This window comes from Vidua macroura, chromosome 1 (genome assembly GCF_024509145.1).
Source record: "Vidua macroura isolate BioBank_ID:100142 chromosome 1, ASM2450914v1, whole genome shotgun sequence".
NCBI classification, from domain to species: Eukaryota; Metazoa; Chordata; class Aves; order Passeriformes; family Viduidae; genus Vidua; species Vidua macroura.
In genome coordinates, this window is record NC_071571.1 from 37470950 (window position 1) to 37487198 (window position 16249).

At 35.4% G+C, this 16249-nt stretch overlaps 1 protein-coding gene across 3 annotated transcripts in view; it reads right to left on the bottom strand.

Moving 5' to 3' along the window:
- The window catches only part of ZNF385D (zinc finger protein 385D), a 416346-nt gene that overhangs the window by 78487 nt on the left and 321610 nt on the right, over positions 1 to 16249 (bottom strand). For all 3 annotated transcript variants that reach the window (XM_053987806.1, XM_053987810.1, XM_053987816.1), the window contains one exon: positions 15474 to 15584. In XM_053987806.1, the coding sequence (XP_053843781.1) occupies positions 15474 to 15584 (111 nt within the window). The remainder of the gene's footprint in view (positions 1 to 15473; positions 15585 to 16249) is intronic.

Sequence of the window (16249 nt, forward strand, 5' to 3'; positions counted from 1 at the left end):
TCTAACAGGTTGCTTTAGGCAGACAACTGGCCAGGAATAAAATTGAGAGCTTTCAGGCTAAGCCAAAGTGTTGACTAGTCCAAATATGGTAGGAGAACAAGCAGTTACCTGTTAACAATGGATTAACTCTATAGCCAAACTGTTTATTCAGTCATCTGCAAACATCTTTCAGTAAGTCAGGTCTATGACTTTTACAGGTTCAGGAATATGGGTATAACCCCCTTGATATTTTACAGAAGAGAGCCTCTACCTTCTTTATCTGATCAGACAGAACATATCATTGGTCCTGCTTATTATCACAGGAGGCAGCAACAGAATTTAAACTCTATGTTTGCAGAAAATGTGCAGATGTGGCACTTGGGGACACAGTTTAGTTGGACTTGATGGTCTTTGAGGTCTTTTCCAGCCTTATTAATTCTAGGATTCTATGATAGTATGTCTGAATGTGTGGTTATTTAGAGTGCAAGCATTTCAGAAAATGACTCCATGTTAACGATAAAGTCATCATCTTCTTTCTTTATCCTTCGGTGCTGATAAAAGAGAATTATGCTTCTCCCCAGCCAAAGGTCCTCAAGGGCCATCCCATTGCTCACCAGTTACAAGTTATCATCACTTATCAGGTTGAAAATGTATCTTTGCACACACTAAAACAGCTTGCAGGGAAACACCAGGAGTCCCTGCCTTGTCCTAAGTGTAATTCATGTTCTATTAACAACATACTGAAATGAAATGAACTGCTGTTACCCACTCAGCCAAAGATAATCCTGCTTCATAGCCAGAGTTCAAACCCCTCAGTTTGCTGTGAATATAGATACTAAATTAAAAATGCATATTTAGAATTGATGGGACCTTTTTTTAATAGAGAAAAGTAATCATGCCTGCAAAACATACAGATTCTTATGACAGCAACAATCAGTTTCAATACTTGAATTAAAATTCATAGCCCAATTACTCTAAGTTTTTGTATCTCCTCACTGAGAATTGATCTCTTACTGTTCTTGTCAGGAGCAGCCATAACAAATGGCCAACATGAGGGCAATCAGTAGGGTGGGGGAAGGAAGGTAAATATTTTTGGCCTTTACTTTCCCATTCAGGCAATACAGAAATCAACATCTTTTGGATACAAGTAGACTTTCTGAGAAAGATGATATACTATCCTTGCTAATTTTGAAAATCCAGATTTAAATCAATTACCCATTTAAACTATTCTAGAACTGCTTCTATCAGTATTCCTTCCTGCAAATACCAGAAGAAGGCTGATAGAATTCAGCCATCTTAACTTTTGTATAGGTTTTATTAGTGAGTGAGAAAAAAAATATTAATTAAGGCTGACTTAGGAGAAGATCTGAATCCTAAGTAACCCCAGCTGAAAAATGTCGGGATGACAAACCTCCTCCTCGTTCAAAAAGGGGAAAACTACTTGCACTGGCCAGGGTCATATATTTCAAGATTCTGTCTTCAAGCCTTTCTGCTCTCTGGACTTGGACATACTTTCCTTGGGATAACTTTTTCTTGGGTTTCAACCAATATCTTTATGATCATTCAGCATTAATAGCTCTTGGATGGGTCTAACTACTGTTTACTTTGCCACCTAAAATTTTCCATTTCTCAAATCACCTCTTTCTGTCACAATATCCCAAATGTTAATCATGAACTATGACAGACTCAGAGTCTCCTTTTTTTCTACATATTGATTTCCTACTCTGCATCATTGCACCCATTACTCAATAGTGTTTATTTGTTTCTTCTCCTATATAGATCCTTCTCCCTCTCGCATACCTTAAACAAACACACCTCAGTGTCTGGACCAGAACCTTTGTTTTCTCATTGCAGTCCCTACTCCTCATGATCCCTCCTGCTGAATGCCACTGCATCTGCTGATTTCTTCTTCCGAATGTGTGTTGTCTCCTTATTTCTTGCCATTTTTTTTGGTTGCAGCACCACCTCCAGCAGCACCAATTTAGCACAGGAGAAATTAATAAGCTTACAAATATCCCAGGCTTCTCCCTGTGTCTTATGCCTCACTGGCTTACCGTGCTAGTAAGGCCTGTCACCAATCAGGACATGGAGCTCAGACTCTAGAAGAATAGTCAAAATATTTCTGCACCATTTTTACATATATGTGATGCTCATTTTCTTAGCTCTCCTCTGAAGGAAGTTTCATTCTTACAGCCTTTTCACAAACTGAAGAGATACAGATTAGTTATGTCAAATAATTTTTGAATAAAAATCCCTTGCCCCTGAGAATTACACAAAAGAAAGTACTGTTAAATGCATAAAAAAAAATCTTAATTTTTCCAGTGTCTAAAATGTTAATTATTTCCATATACTCCATGTTTTCTGACATCTTCAGATATTCTTACTCATTTATTGCTGCTTCTCAGAATGTGTTTACATTAGAAATCTACTTTATTACATCAGTTTATCTTTACATATGGCTCTGGTATGAAAAACATGCTAGAGAATAAATTGAAGAATGACAGGTGACCTGCACCTTGGGCTATTTGACTGGAATTATGTTACTGAAAACCCATTAAAAATCTCTATTCAATTACAAAAAAAAAATTCTGTCCTGTCATTATAACAAGTAATAAGAGTCTTTGAAAAGGTAATGTAGATTGCTGTACCTGTAAAATAAAAATTATGCCATATGCTCAGATTAATTACTAAACCATAAAAATAAACAGATTGTCATTTTGGAAGAACAACTTCTGTGCAAGTAATGAAATTCTGTATTTGGCAAATAAGCTATTCAAGCAGACAGAATATTAGGACAGAGGCTCAGTGATTATTTGATTTGCCATTTAGTGCTTTTATCATCAATTTAAAAAGAAACAAAACATCTGAGCAAATATCCCATAGTTTTAAAAGTACTGCATATACAATTGGCTGATTGAATTACAAGATTTAGACATGTTTTATATTGGTGTGTAGACTAGGGTAAGAGATAATAATGTTGAAGCATCTGCAGCTAATGAAAACAAAACACCTTCTATTGGGTGGCATGGCTCACAGCAAAAAAGCAATATATCACTGTCCTGAAAATGACCAGCAGTGATAGGAAAATGAGCTATTGCTAATTAAACTTTTTTATGTAAAAACAAGACTGCTAATCAAATCTTTATTATCCCACCCTGTCACATTCTTTCTTCTTCATTTACACTTCATCCTGTAATCCTTGAAGTATCAGCTTTATAGTTGTCTTACAGGCTGTGGTTTTTTGACATGTAAAAGGATTAACTTGTGACAATGATTATTTAGAGAAGATACCTAAAATAAAAAAAGTGACCATAGATGAAAAAAGAATAGTACAATTAAACTACATCTGGTCATTCTGATAGCTAATTAAAAGTCATATTTAAGTTACTAGCAAAACATAAGGTGCTTCCTCAAGCTGAAATTTCATCTTTCTTCTGACATCTGAAAACCACCTTTATTACAAGGAAAAAACGTCTTATTCAGTAATGACCACAATATAAGAAGAATTCATTAAAGAAAGAAATTATGCCTTTAGATTTAATTACTTAATTGCTATGAAATTTGCTATACAACCTTCATATAAATGGAATACTGATATTACCCTAACCAAATATTTAATTAAAAGACAACAAAATAGCTTTTTCAAAAATTCTGGGCTAGCATATAATACTAAATTTCTGCTAATGGAGTAAAACATAACAATTCTATTTTTAATTTGAATAGTTATAATTATTGCAATATTTGTACAATAAAGTGAAAAATAACATAAGATATTTGAAATAGAAAAGCATTCTTCTTCTATCATGTAGGGAAAGATCAACTGGACTTATTATTTTTGTCAAAGAAATAAAAAAAAAATCAAAGCAAGCACTGACAATTTCAATACTCTAAATGTAAATTAAAATACTTCAGACAAAAGGCTTGAAGGCAAGTGATTCTCCCACCAAGGGATGATTTTCACTCGTCTCCAGGTGTAACATTATGTGCACTGATGGGCTGATCAACAGAACAGAACTTCTCCCCAGCTGTAATCAGAAGTGATTGATGGTTGGGACAAAAAAGTTGATTATCATGACAAGTCCGCTGATGCAGAGAAAATAGGCTATGCTGGGGAAAGGATAAAACCTGTTCAGAGACTACCTTATAAAATCTCCTTTCTAAGGGATAAAAAGAAACATTTATACCCATAAAAAAATTGCGAACATAAATTAAGTCAGTGCATTTACTATGCATTTGTATCTAAAGTTATCCCACCACAACACAATGAGACCTATCTAAATACCAAACAGACTAAATCCTTGTATTTTTTAAATCATACTTTGAGGTCACCTCATCAAACAATTATATATATGGAAGTACCTTTATTGTCTACCACTAGATGATTACCTCAGTTTAAATACATTACTTGAACTCATAATTCAGATTTTAATGTCTATGGGGGAGTTAGGTATAAGTGCCATATTGAATTCTTTGCTGAAAAGAAGTCAATCCCTTTCAACCATTTAAAACCTTGAAAGATTTCACTTTCAATTGAGCTAAAAAAATAAAATTAACAAGTGTGGGCAATTCACCCTCAAAAGTAGTTCAAATGTGTGGTTTTTTCTTCCAATATAAAGCTTTTAAAAGGAGGTATTGGGTTGCACTTCCATTCCTTCAGAGGATAAGGCTCCCAGCTGTTAGCTGTGATGTCAGTAAGTACACAGAATAGCAATATCTCCAGATACTGTAAGAGACATAAAAGGATTGATAAAAGAAATCGGGAGCTGAAAAAGTCAGGCCTGGAGGTTCCGAAGAGGAATTTGTTTACATCAGGGGCAGTTGTGTTTAACAGCAATTCTTTCAAAAGGAAACATTATATTAACTCCAAGAAGAGGCTGCACAGATACAGTGGAGAGGAGAAGAATATATTACAGGTACCTACAGGAGTGCAAATTTACTGACAAAAAAAAAAAAAAAAAAAAAAAAAAAAAAAAAAAAAAAAAAGTCCAGAGTTTGTTTAACATTACTTGGAAAGATTTTATGGGTGTTGGAAGAGAGTATCATCAACCAAAGCCAAGTATAAGTACATAAGTACTACTAAGCACTACTTTACTCTTAATGCATTTTTAGAAGAAATTATTGGGAGGGAGAATCGATAAAAAATACAATTTGCTGCACATTTTCTTCAATTATTCTTTCTGTATCCCAGACTGATATACACCCCTGTCTGTTTATCTTTGGTTCTTTTTTATGTCCTTGTTGTTACCTGACAAAGTGAACCAGGAGTCACTGCTCGGTAACTGGAAGAGACGGTGTTTTGCCACTTTCACAGTGAAATCTGTAATCTGCACCCACTATTAATAATCCAAAATCTCAGATTCCCTACTATATGAATTCTCATTTTAAAAAATATATGTGAAAGAACTTAAAACAGACCAAAAAAAAAAAAAATGGAGATGGGGATTGCACAACAAAGAGTTTAAATTTTTTCTTTCCTTTGAAGTGAGGACTTGCCCATGGGAAGTGGTTTCTGTAAAAACTCCCCACTACAATTATTCTTAAATTACAGTTGCTTAGTAGAGTTGACTGACTTTGCATGTTAACTGAAGAAGCTGACAGGAGAAAAAATACCTCAAACACAAGTGTAGGGCAAAAAGTGAAGAGATTTCTCTCCTTGCAGCTTAAACAGGCAGATTTTTCCATGAATGTCACAATACAGAACCAGAAGAGAGACTTCCTTTCTCCTCTTTTATACTATCTTTTCCCCTGTCTGTACTAATTACCTCATGTATAAAATGAGTATTGCCTCCTGCATAAAATGGTATTTTATAATGTATAGTTAAAAAAATACTAAGCATTGTCTTCTTTCCCACAATTTCCAGCCAAAAAAACTTCAAAGAAGCTCTGGTTAGCCTCTACCTGCCCAACTTTAGCATTTTAATTTCATTCACATATTCCTCCACCCTCCTCCAGGCACAAAATCTTTCTGACTCTGTTGTAACCTAAAAAATGTAGTTATAGGACCAAATTCATTAAAACAACTGGAAACAGTTTTGTAATTTGCCTGGAGGACATCTCAGTGAGTAACAGATAATCTGCTGAAAGCAGATTTTGGAAGATCTAGGACCTATGAGACCATTTAGGCCTGCATGCTCCCTCCCAGTATAATGTTTTCTGATACATTCTTATATATTAATTTAATCATTTCTGAGAGAAAGGAAATTTCTGACAGTAACACACAAAGATGTGGAGGGAGGTTGCTTTTATTTCAGACTTTCTGTCTCATTAACTGCTATCGCCTCTGCCTTTCCTTCAGCTCTTAGCTGAAGGAGATCCACGCCCACCTAAAGTTAAACATTGGTCCCAAAAGCGAACAACTGCAACTGCTCTCTTCAGTGCCACAAGCAGAAACCTGTTCAACTAATTTGTCTTCATACTCCACAGTCAGAATACCAGTCATTAATCTTTTGCAATTTATAAACAGGACTATCAGAGAGAGCAATTGCCTATTCACATATCATTTCTGGCAAACCCTAGTAATTTAAAAGAGATGTCAAACCTTCTGCACAATTGACTTGTTTTATCAAAATAAGTGAGAGCTTTGAAAATGAAATAACCTAATAGGATGAACAGAGGTAGGAAGTAAGAGCTGCCAAATGAAAAAAAAAAAAAAGTTTGAGTTTGACATAATCTAAATCCTACACAGCAACACCTGATGATCAGCTGAATGTTTTTGTTTCTTCCTACAGTGACTCTGATATTCAGCTGACATAGACATTAGGCATTTCTCCTCAACCCTGCTTTTTCAGGGACCAGGGAGCTGAAAGCATTAGATTTTCCTTTCTCCTGGATATATAGAATAGTTTAGATTACAAAAGACCTTTAAGATTGTTGAGTCCAACTGTTAACGCAGCATTGCCAAGTCCCTAAGTACAGCTTCTACCCATCTTTACCTTGAAGGATGGTGACCCAACCCTTGGGAGCCTGTACCAGTGCTTAATTTAGACACTCCCTCTTGTACTACCACTGCTGATTGTAGCTAAAGGGTGAATTTTGAGAGGAAAGTGTAAGTCTTGTAACATGAATACAGTGGACACCAAGACACTCTATGTCTCCCCACCAGCAGCCGCCTAAGAAAACAGCTGACATAAGAACATTCTTTCTTAAAGTTCAGTCACTTAAAACCTTCTTCTTTCCTACTGCCTTCTTGACCTGAGGCAATGTCCCTGTGGGCCTGATACCCCCAGGCTGCTCCATGTTCTAAGACAGTACAGATTTTCTAGACAAAATAGGGTACTTTCATTAAAAGAGAGGAGATGAGGACAAGGATTAGCAAGAGTCTGTGTAGTGAGTTTGTCTAGCAAACTCCACAGCTTGCACAACACACAAAGACCACTCACAGCAATTACTGAGGGTCATACAGAATATTTAGATTGCTGCCAGTGCTTAAGAGACAAAGAAATAGTCACAACCTTATGATATCAGTCAGAGGACTCAGTTCAACACCAAAAGTACTGCAAAAGTACTCTGGAGTTCAAACATCAAAAGTACTTCAAAGCTAAACAAGGTACTTTGTCGGACATGAATAATTTCTGCTTCTAGGTTGTATAGATTCATAAAATTACTGTATAGAAACTGAAAATTATGGGAAAGGTACTTTATACAATAAAAGGTAATTATTTATACTTTCTACTTAAGCATTTTAGAAAGGCTTTAACAAACTGGAGGTTATATGAAAATTTATTACTACTCTTAATTTCAGATTATTCTGGACTTCATAATCTACAAATTAAGTTACTTATTCCCTACATGAAAAAGGTTCCATAAAAGCAAATAAGGATTCTTTTGTTTTAAAATGAATACTAAAAAAAGGAAAATAAAAATAATAAGAAAAAGTTTGAATGCTCTAGTATGGGAAAGACCAGAGTTGCACAGGATCTGACTGCAATTCATATTACAATCTTTAAAACTGTGGTCTAGGAAAGAGGAGGTAATTCTTCTAAAATATGCCGGCTAAGCCAAGAAAAACAGACTCCACTGAACATCATATTGGGCAGAAGATATACCAGGCTGCTTTCAAAATTCTTCATGTAAGCAATTGAAATGCAAAATATTCAGTGCTATTTGATTAGACTATTGGAATGCCAAAAAATCAAGTCATTAAATACTTTGTTAGCAATTCTTTATAGTTTCTATATAGCATTGATGCAAATGCCAGATATCCCATAGAAATCTCCACACTAATCATTTTCTGTGATTACTTGCTACTTTTTACAGTGACTACCACAGAACAATACCTCTGGAAAAATATCCACTTTGAGTGTATTTCCATTCTGACTCATATTCTGATCTCAAATAAATAGCATGTGTAATTCTGTAAATGGAATCAGTATTTGTTTCTCCTTACTTTAACTCCATAGTACAGGAAAGATGGTGCATTATTAGAAATAAATAGCATATATACAGAGAGACAGTTAGAGAAATATATAAATTATATATATATACATGAATAACTTATATCTGGATTAACTTTTGTGCTTGTTCAGGTACAACTGCTGCAATCAATACTATACTCTCATATAGTAATACTGATTTTAAGGGGATGCTGGGCATCTGTAAATATTTACGCAAAAGAATCTTCCTTAAAGAACCAGGCTGATGAATTCATATAACACAGGCACATTGGTTTGGAAAGACAAGAAATAAAATGCCCCTACATAATAAATAAATAAATAAATGAATAGATTAAAGTGCTTGATGGCTAATAATACCTGCCAAAAGTGACTTTGCTTAAAAAAGCTGAGCATTACAATTCAAGCAGAAATTATTTGGTTTATACCAAATCAGGACTCTAAACATCTAGCTTAATTGTAAATCTGAATCTAACCCATAATTGTTGTACATTTGCATGTACAACAAAACATGCAAAGAATAAGACCCTCTGCTACAGCCACAAACGGAACAGTGATTGAAGCAAATAGCACTGATTGCTTCAAATACCATTTAAGCATATCTCTGCAAATTGACCAACAACAGATTTCAAATCAGAAGGGTGAAATGCTAAATAACTTCTAGCATTTAACTGTACCAGGCTTTCCTCGTTCTTAATGGACCAATATTTTAAAGTTCCCCTCTTTGTAAAACAGAGGCCACAGGCCAAGTGTGACTGTCATTGGGCATGGATGAGGAAATCTCTATTATGTCTTCCAAACTACAGAGAGAGATTTGTAAATTAGTCAAGCAAGATGTCATATAATCTCTCTCTCAGGTGTGGAATTACATTCACCATCTCTTGTCCAGCCTCAGAAACAGATGCCTAATTTGTGAATAATCTCTGCCAACAGGCACCCCTCGACTGTCTGTACGTTTCCTTCCAGAATTTCATTAACATTACAGTTAAAATTGTTTCACCAAGTAGTCCAACAAAAAAAATCTCTTAAATCAAATTAATCTGAAGAATTAGTCAAATTTATTTATCTATCAAAACCAAGGAACACAAAGATCAATTGGTCACTAAACTCTTATTAACTCCCTTTCAGATATGGAAAGCCAACTATATTCCCCTAGTCTTTTTTGCTGTGCATCTATCCAGTTCTTTCTACTCTCCCTAGCTGAGTGAATTTTTTCACGTCTTGTCATATTAATGGATGTGTTCTAAATCCTGCAACTGATTATGTTTTCATTGGAGTGCGATGACCACTGTTATAAATAATTCTTCACCTGAGGAATTGCCAATTTCACCTCATAGAAACGTAAAATAGTTTGAGTTGAAAGGGACCTTTTAAAAGTCACCTAGTTTAGCACCTTTGCAAGAAGCAGGGATATCTTGAACTAGATCAGGCTGCACAGAGGTCAGTTCAACCTGACCTTGGATATTTCCAGGGATGGGGCATCCGCCTCTTTGGGAAACCCGTTCCAGTGTTCTATAATCCCCATTTTAATAAACTTACTTCTTATGTCTGATCCAATTGACCTTCCTTCAGTTTAAACCCATTACCTCTTGTCCAAAACTTTGTTCCCACCTTTCCTCTAATTTCTGAAAGGCCACAGTGATCCCTACTGCATTCCCTTCTCCAGACTGAACAACTCCAACTCTCTCAGCTTTTCCTCACAGGAGAGGTGTTCAAGCCCACTGATCATCTTGGTGTCCCTTCTCTGGACATGCTTCAACAGGACCATGTCTTTCCTGTGCTGAGGATCCCAGTGCTGGATGCAGTGGTCAAGGTGGAGTCTCACAAGAGTGGAGCAGAGGAGAATCCCCTCCCCTGACCTGCTGCCCACATTGCTTTGGATGCAGACCAAGACCTGTTTGGCTTTCTGGGCTGCAGGTGCATATTGTTGGGTCATGTCCAGCCTCTCATCCACAAGCACCCCCAGTCCTTGTAGGGCTGCTCTTGAATATTTGCTGTGGAATACTTACTTATTGATAAATCTCATATTTGGGGAAAAAATTATCATAGTATTAGTTGGGTGAGTTTTTCTTCTCTTTTTTTTCTTCTGTATTAGCCATCATATTTGGATTATGATTCATAATCCCATTAAACCCGACATTTACTCTTTTTAGTACTTGTGCATTTACTTTTTCCAGTCTAAGCACAATAGTTCATGCTTTTATTTACTGCACTTGTCAGAATTCCAGACTGTTTTCTCCAACTGGAGATAATTTTGGACTGAGATCTGGAACTTACCACCATCCATCAAGATTCTGCCACCCTTCATCTAGATGTCATCCACAAAACTGGCATGTGTACACTGTCCTGCCAGGCATGTTGCTAATGAAAAATTAGAGTAGCAGTAAGCATGGAAGAGACTCTTTCAGATCCTGACTTGTTGTGACCTTTTGTTTTGACAGGAAATCATCAGGAGCTACTCTCACTGCAGCTCTTCATTCTGTTATGCAACCAACTTTTAATAATTTCACCTGGACCATATTCCCCTACTTACTTTACAGGACTGTCACATAGGACATGTATAAATTCTTGTTACAGCCAAAATATGTCACATCTATTTATTCCCTATTATCCATTTGGCCAATTACCCTGTCAAAGGAAAAAATTAGATTCATTTGACATGATTTGTTCTTGACAAATTCATGTTGACTGTTTATTATCACCTTATTATACCCTAGGCCCTTACAAGTTGATACATTAATCTTTTGTTCTAGTTATCAAGCATATCCTAAATAGGATATTAGTCCTCTGCTCTTGCTTCTTTCCCAACAAAAGTTAGAACCATAATAAAATACTGCAGAGTTATATTGCATCCTTATCCTCAAAAAAATCCTTCACTGTTGATTTAATGGAAGACCACCTTTTGAATCCTGATAAATTCATACAGCAGAACAATATATCAATTTGGTGATGCCTTTGTTTCATAGAGATCGAGAAAAATAAGGTAAAAAACAACAAATAAGGACTGATGAGCATCCCTGATTCACAGGGAAATATTACTACTGTTGCTATTTAAGTCAAACAATAATTTCTGGCTCATATAATTGGAAATATTTTTTAAAGTGTATCATAATGGAATTCAAGTCCTGTGAACACATCAGAATGCTGCCCAACCTTTCTATAAAGGCAAACTGGGTCATCACTCAGCCATCTCATTAAAAGAGGGAAGAAAAAGGTAATCCCTTTGCAAAAAATTGACCTTGTTGACAGATACTGATAACTATACAACTTTATCTAATAATCTCATGGGCAAAGGAAGATCATATAGTCAAGGCAGAAAATTTCAGTAAGTGCTTTTTTTCTTTTTTTTTTTTTTTCAGGCCATAAGCAGAAAATTACTCTTAGAGCTACCTATAGGCACCTGAAATAGCATACTGAAGTCTGCTGAACCACATTTTACAGATACTTCAGGTCTTAGAGATAAAGATTTAATGTTTGCTACAAAGCAAGCATTTACTGGTGCAATAGCTCTCAGCAGCTGCCAACATCTAAGTGGCAACATAGGCATTCGGAGCTAAGCATATATTTAAACATTTCACCCTAGTTTGAATGCACAATGTGAGTGTAAATAATATATCTAGATTTCTCTGAAAAAAAAAAAATTGCTTGGAGTCCACAAAACCTACCTTTACTGTTCTAATGTTTTTGCTCAGCATGGAGAGGCTTTGGTTATTTGCACATTCCTCTCTTCCCTCGTATGAGATTTATTTAAAAAAAACATTCTGAACACACAGCTGTCATGAAGATTTATAGATAACTCCTTTACAAAGAAGCCAAATGATTTTAGACTATTGTACTGCCTTTTCTTATTGTAAAATGCAGGCGAACCCAGTGGGAAGAAATGATGATGTCCAACTCCAGTTCAGAAGGCTGAATGATTTCTTTATTATAACTATGCTATAATACATTAATATACTATATAAAGGAAGATACTAAAACTACAAACCTATTTTTCTAACTACCGTATCTAACTAACTAACACATTGTGACCCTGTTCGCGAGAGTCCAGACACAGGTGGATCTGATTGGCCATCAGGCTCAAACAATTCTCACCAGAATCCAATCAAACAATCACCCCAGGTAAACAATTCTCCAAACACATTCCACATGGGAAAAACAAGGAGCAGAAATAGAAATTGTTTTCTCTTTCTTTCTCTCTGTGCACCTCTATGAAAAATCCTGAGAGAGAAATGTGCTTGCCACATATTCTCATCTTTTTTAAATGTGATTTTGATGCCATGCAACCAGAAAAAAAAAGCTCTGCTGTCTTAAAGAAATCTCTATCTAAAGGGACAAAATTGTGTATTCTATGCAAAAAAGAAAAATCCCACAGACCAGTTTTATTGTAAACATTTTCATAATATTGTTGTGTAGCAGGAAAATGGAATTTCTATTCATTACTCTCTGATAAAACCTATCTGCCACATCTAAAAATAGACACATATAGGTAGAATATATACAAAGCCTAGGTTCCTAGACAGAAAAGTTATTTATTGCTGTTATGGGTTCAAATTGTGTTCAACAAAATATGATGAAAATGAAAGGTAGGAATATTGAATAAATGAAAACTTTTTCATGATAATAGGAAAAAGAATTACAGTGTGTGTGCTTGCCATTCATAGTAGAGTTATCAAAAAATGATAGCTAACAGCCCTTTTTCTTCAAAGCATTTTTTTCTTTGAATCCAAATATTAAATCTTTAATTTACCACATTTTTGCTTCAAACACAGGTGGACATTTCAAAATTACCTAAACAATGGAGAAAATAGCTCTACTTATTCCCTTCATGTCGCAGAAAAACATTCCTAAACTGCAGTGGAACTCTGACTACAAATTATTTCTTGAACACCTCAGCAGAGCACTTAGTGATTTTCAGCAGTAATAACTATAAGCACCAGAATGAGAAGACACCACCATAAAGATATTCACAAGTTGCCTCTGTGTGGTAGTGAAAAGGGGAAGAGATATCATTCCAGGTTAATCTATGGGTGGATTTTGGATCATAATCTCTCAATCAATCAACACTGTGGTTGCTTTAAAACTTAGGTGAATATTAAAAGTGGAAAATGAAACATACTCATCAAGAAGGTCTCCCCATTCAGTAGAGACAATATTGATCCATTAGTGAGAGGAGAGCATTAAAACAACCTTTTGAATAATGTTGGCTATTTGAGTTCAAGCCTCCAACACCTGAAGGTGTGATGGGACAGATAAATATCAGCTAGTCTTCCAAGAGTTTTCTGTAAATAGCTTGAATTAATATGTCTTCTGAAATGAGTTTCTTGGAAACTGTAGGTGGCTCTGAAAATGGCCTCTGCTTCTTCCCTCTCTCTTCTTCAGAAACCTAAGAGCAGCAGAAAAGGAGCAGTATGGGAGCAGAGTAGTCCCCTGAATAAAAAGCATCAGGGTCCACTGATGCTTTGTTTGTCTCTGTGTAGGATTTTTACTTCAAACATTTTATTCTGGAAAATGCCTAGAACTTCTCAGCTGGAAAATTTTCCACTCCACATATCAATCCAAGTCGTGTAACTGCTAATGACTAAGTAACTTTACTGATATGTTCATCTTGTCTTTTGTCTAGACCTTTCTGAAGACAAACAAATGGTATATCCTCTTTGAAAGGAGATGTTTCACTCTAGTATGTAACACTGAAGTATTTGATCTCTCTTTCAGCTACATACTGTGTCTCGTTCAGTGTGACGTGCTTTTTCCTGAGACAAAGCTGAAAAAAGCTAAAAATTTTGAGTGATAAATTGGGCTGCTCCATTGGTAAGAACCACTGTGGCCCAGAAGTCTCCACCATCCCCTCCTCATGAATGACTCAGCATCCACAGTCCTAATTTTGGCATCTGGTTTCTAAATGGAAGAGCCTAATTTGCCTCTTCTATTTTTTATCTGTGAGGGACATGACAGTTTCTGAGAGTGTATTGTTCTTCCTTGCACCACTCTTTGAGAATTATGTCAGTGTTATAAGAGAAGGTGTCCATTCAGTAAATTAAGAAAATAACCTGGATTCATCAGTAAAATTAAATATGTGATGCTGACTGGTCCAGAAATGGTGACTGAGATATTTTTTGAAATTATTTTCAAGGGATAAAAAGCTGAGGGGAATGAAAAGAGCTACAATATTTTCACCCCTAGATGAGAAATCTCTAAAATTAGGCTTCAAGGTTCATTTTAAGTTTTTTGACAAGCTCATGGTTTTGATAAATAATCAATAAACTAAAAATAGTACAAGTCACTTATAAATAGCTGCCTTTAAAGAGGCAGGAGTACACAATAATTATTTCACTTCTTCCTATGACTAGAATTAGGAAGGAGCCTTGTGGACAATTTTGGGTTTGACCTTATTCTAAGTTAAAACATTTTTATTCTGACAGAAGTAGCTTCCATATTTAAATTACATAGTGAATTAAAGACAGGGGAAGATTAGTTCCCACTAGCAATGCCCATGTGAAGAAACTTCCTGAAGAGCCAAGAATAGTAGAAAGAAATACATTTTACTATGTCAGGTTTGGTCTGCATACACAGTGATTCTGAGAAGGAAATAGAAGAGCTAAAACCTAAGAGGCTTTTCTGTGACACAACAGGTATTAGTTGACAAGGGGCATCACAGCACAGCTCCCTTGGGTAATTATGGGAGACAGGTTTACTTCCTTGGTGTATTAGGAGCATCTCCAGTTCAGCTTGTTCTGCTTCGTTGCTGGAGGAGCGAGAGGATGCAAGGTAGGAGCCAACTGAAGGTACACAACTGGTAGAAGAATTAGGATCCAGCAAATATACCAGTGTTATTAGAGTAAGGGATCAGTCAAATTTTCCTATTTACACTCAGTGCAGCACAACTGAAGTTGATGAGCTTACAGGGATATATTGGCAGGGAAAATCTGGCTGGGTGTATAAACACTACCAAGCCATTGTGTTTATTTGAAATAGCTTACAGCCTTTTCATCTGCTGAGCAACAAACTGAAATCACAACGTTTCATTTAGGCTCAATTTCTGAAAATTATGGCACATCCTAGAAGATAAGTAGATATTTCTAATCTGATACAAAATTATTGACTTACATCAGAATTGAATCTCAGCTGGCAAATGTTGCATGATATGATTTGCTTTCTTCGATGAGGAAGAGGAACTCCAAATGTATGATTTATTACAGCTTTTTGAATTGGGTCCATCTGTGAAGAGAGAAGAAGAAAAATAAAAAGCTTTTGCTGTTCCACTGTGTGCTGTGTTATCTAAAATCTCAAAACAGATTCTGCATCATGCCATACTATGACCTAACAGAAAACTAGTATTTTTCTTTGAAAATGAGTATTTCTTCTTCATGTAGTTATACAGATAGATTATGCAGAAAGAAACAAGAAAAAATGTCATTAACTTTCTTGAAAAGCATCTCTTTAGTTCAATTTTATATGCACTAATCTCCCTTTACTGAAGAAGGGTATAAGCTGTAAATGCTGAACAGGTTTTCCTATCCAAACACCAATTTGTGATTTTTTCTAGAGAAAACTAGTTCAATAACTAAAACAAGAACATTTAAAATAAAAATACTAAGAAAAGAATCAATGAAAATGTGAAATAATATTATGTACATACAGTTTCATATAATATATGAAATTATAATAATAGAATAATAATAAATATAAATAATTATATATATATAATTATATGTAATATAATTATATATATATAATTTCAGAATAGCACACAATACCTCAGTATTATCAAATAATAATAATATCCCATGAAGCAATAAATGAATCTCTTCCTTGAAACAACATCTACACAACTTACAAAATATACAAATCCTCCAAAGACTATTTTCACAGTCATTTGGAGG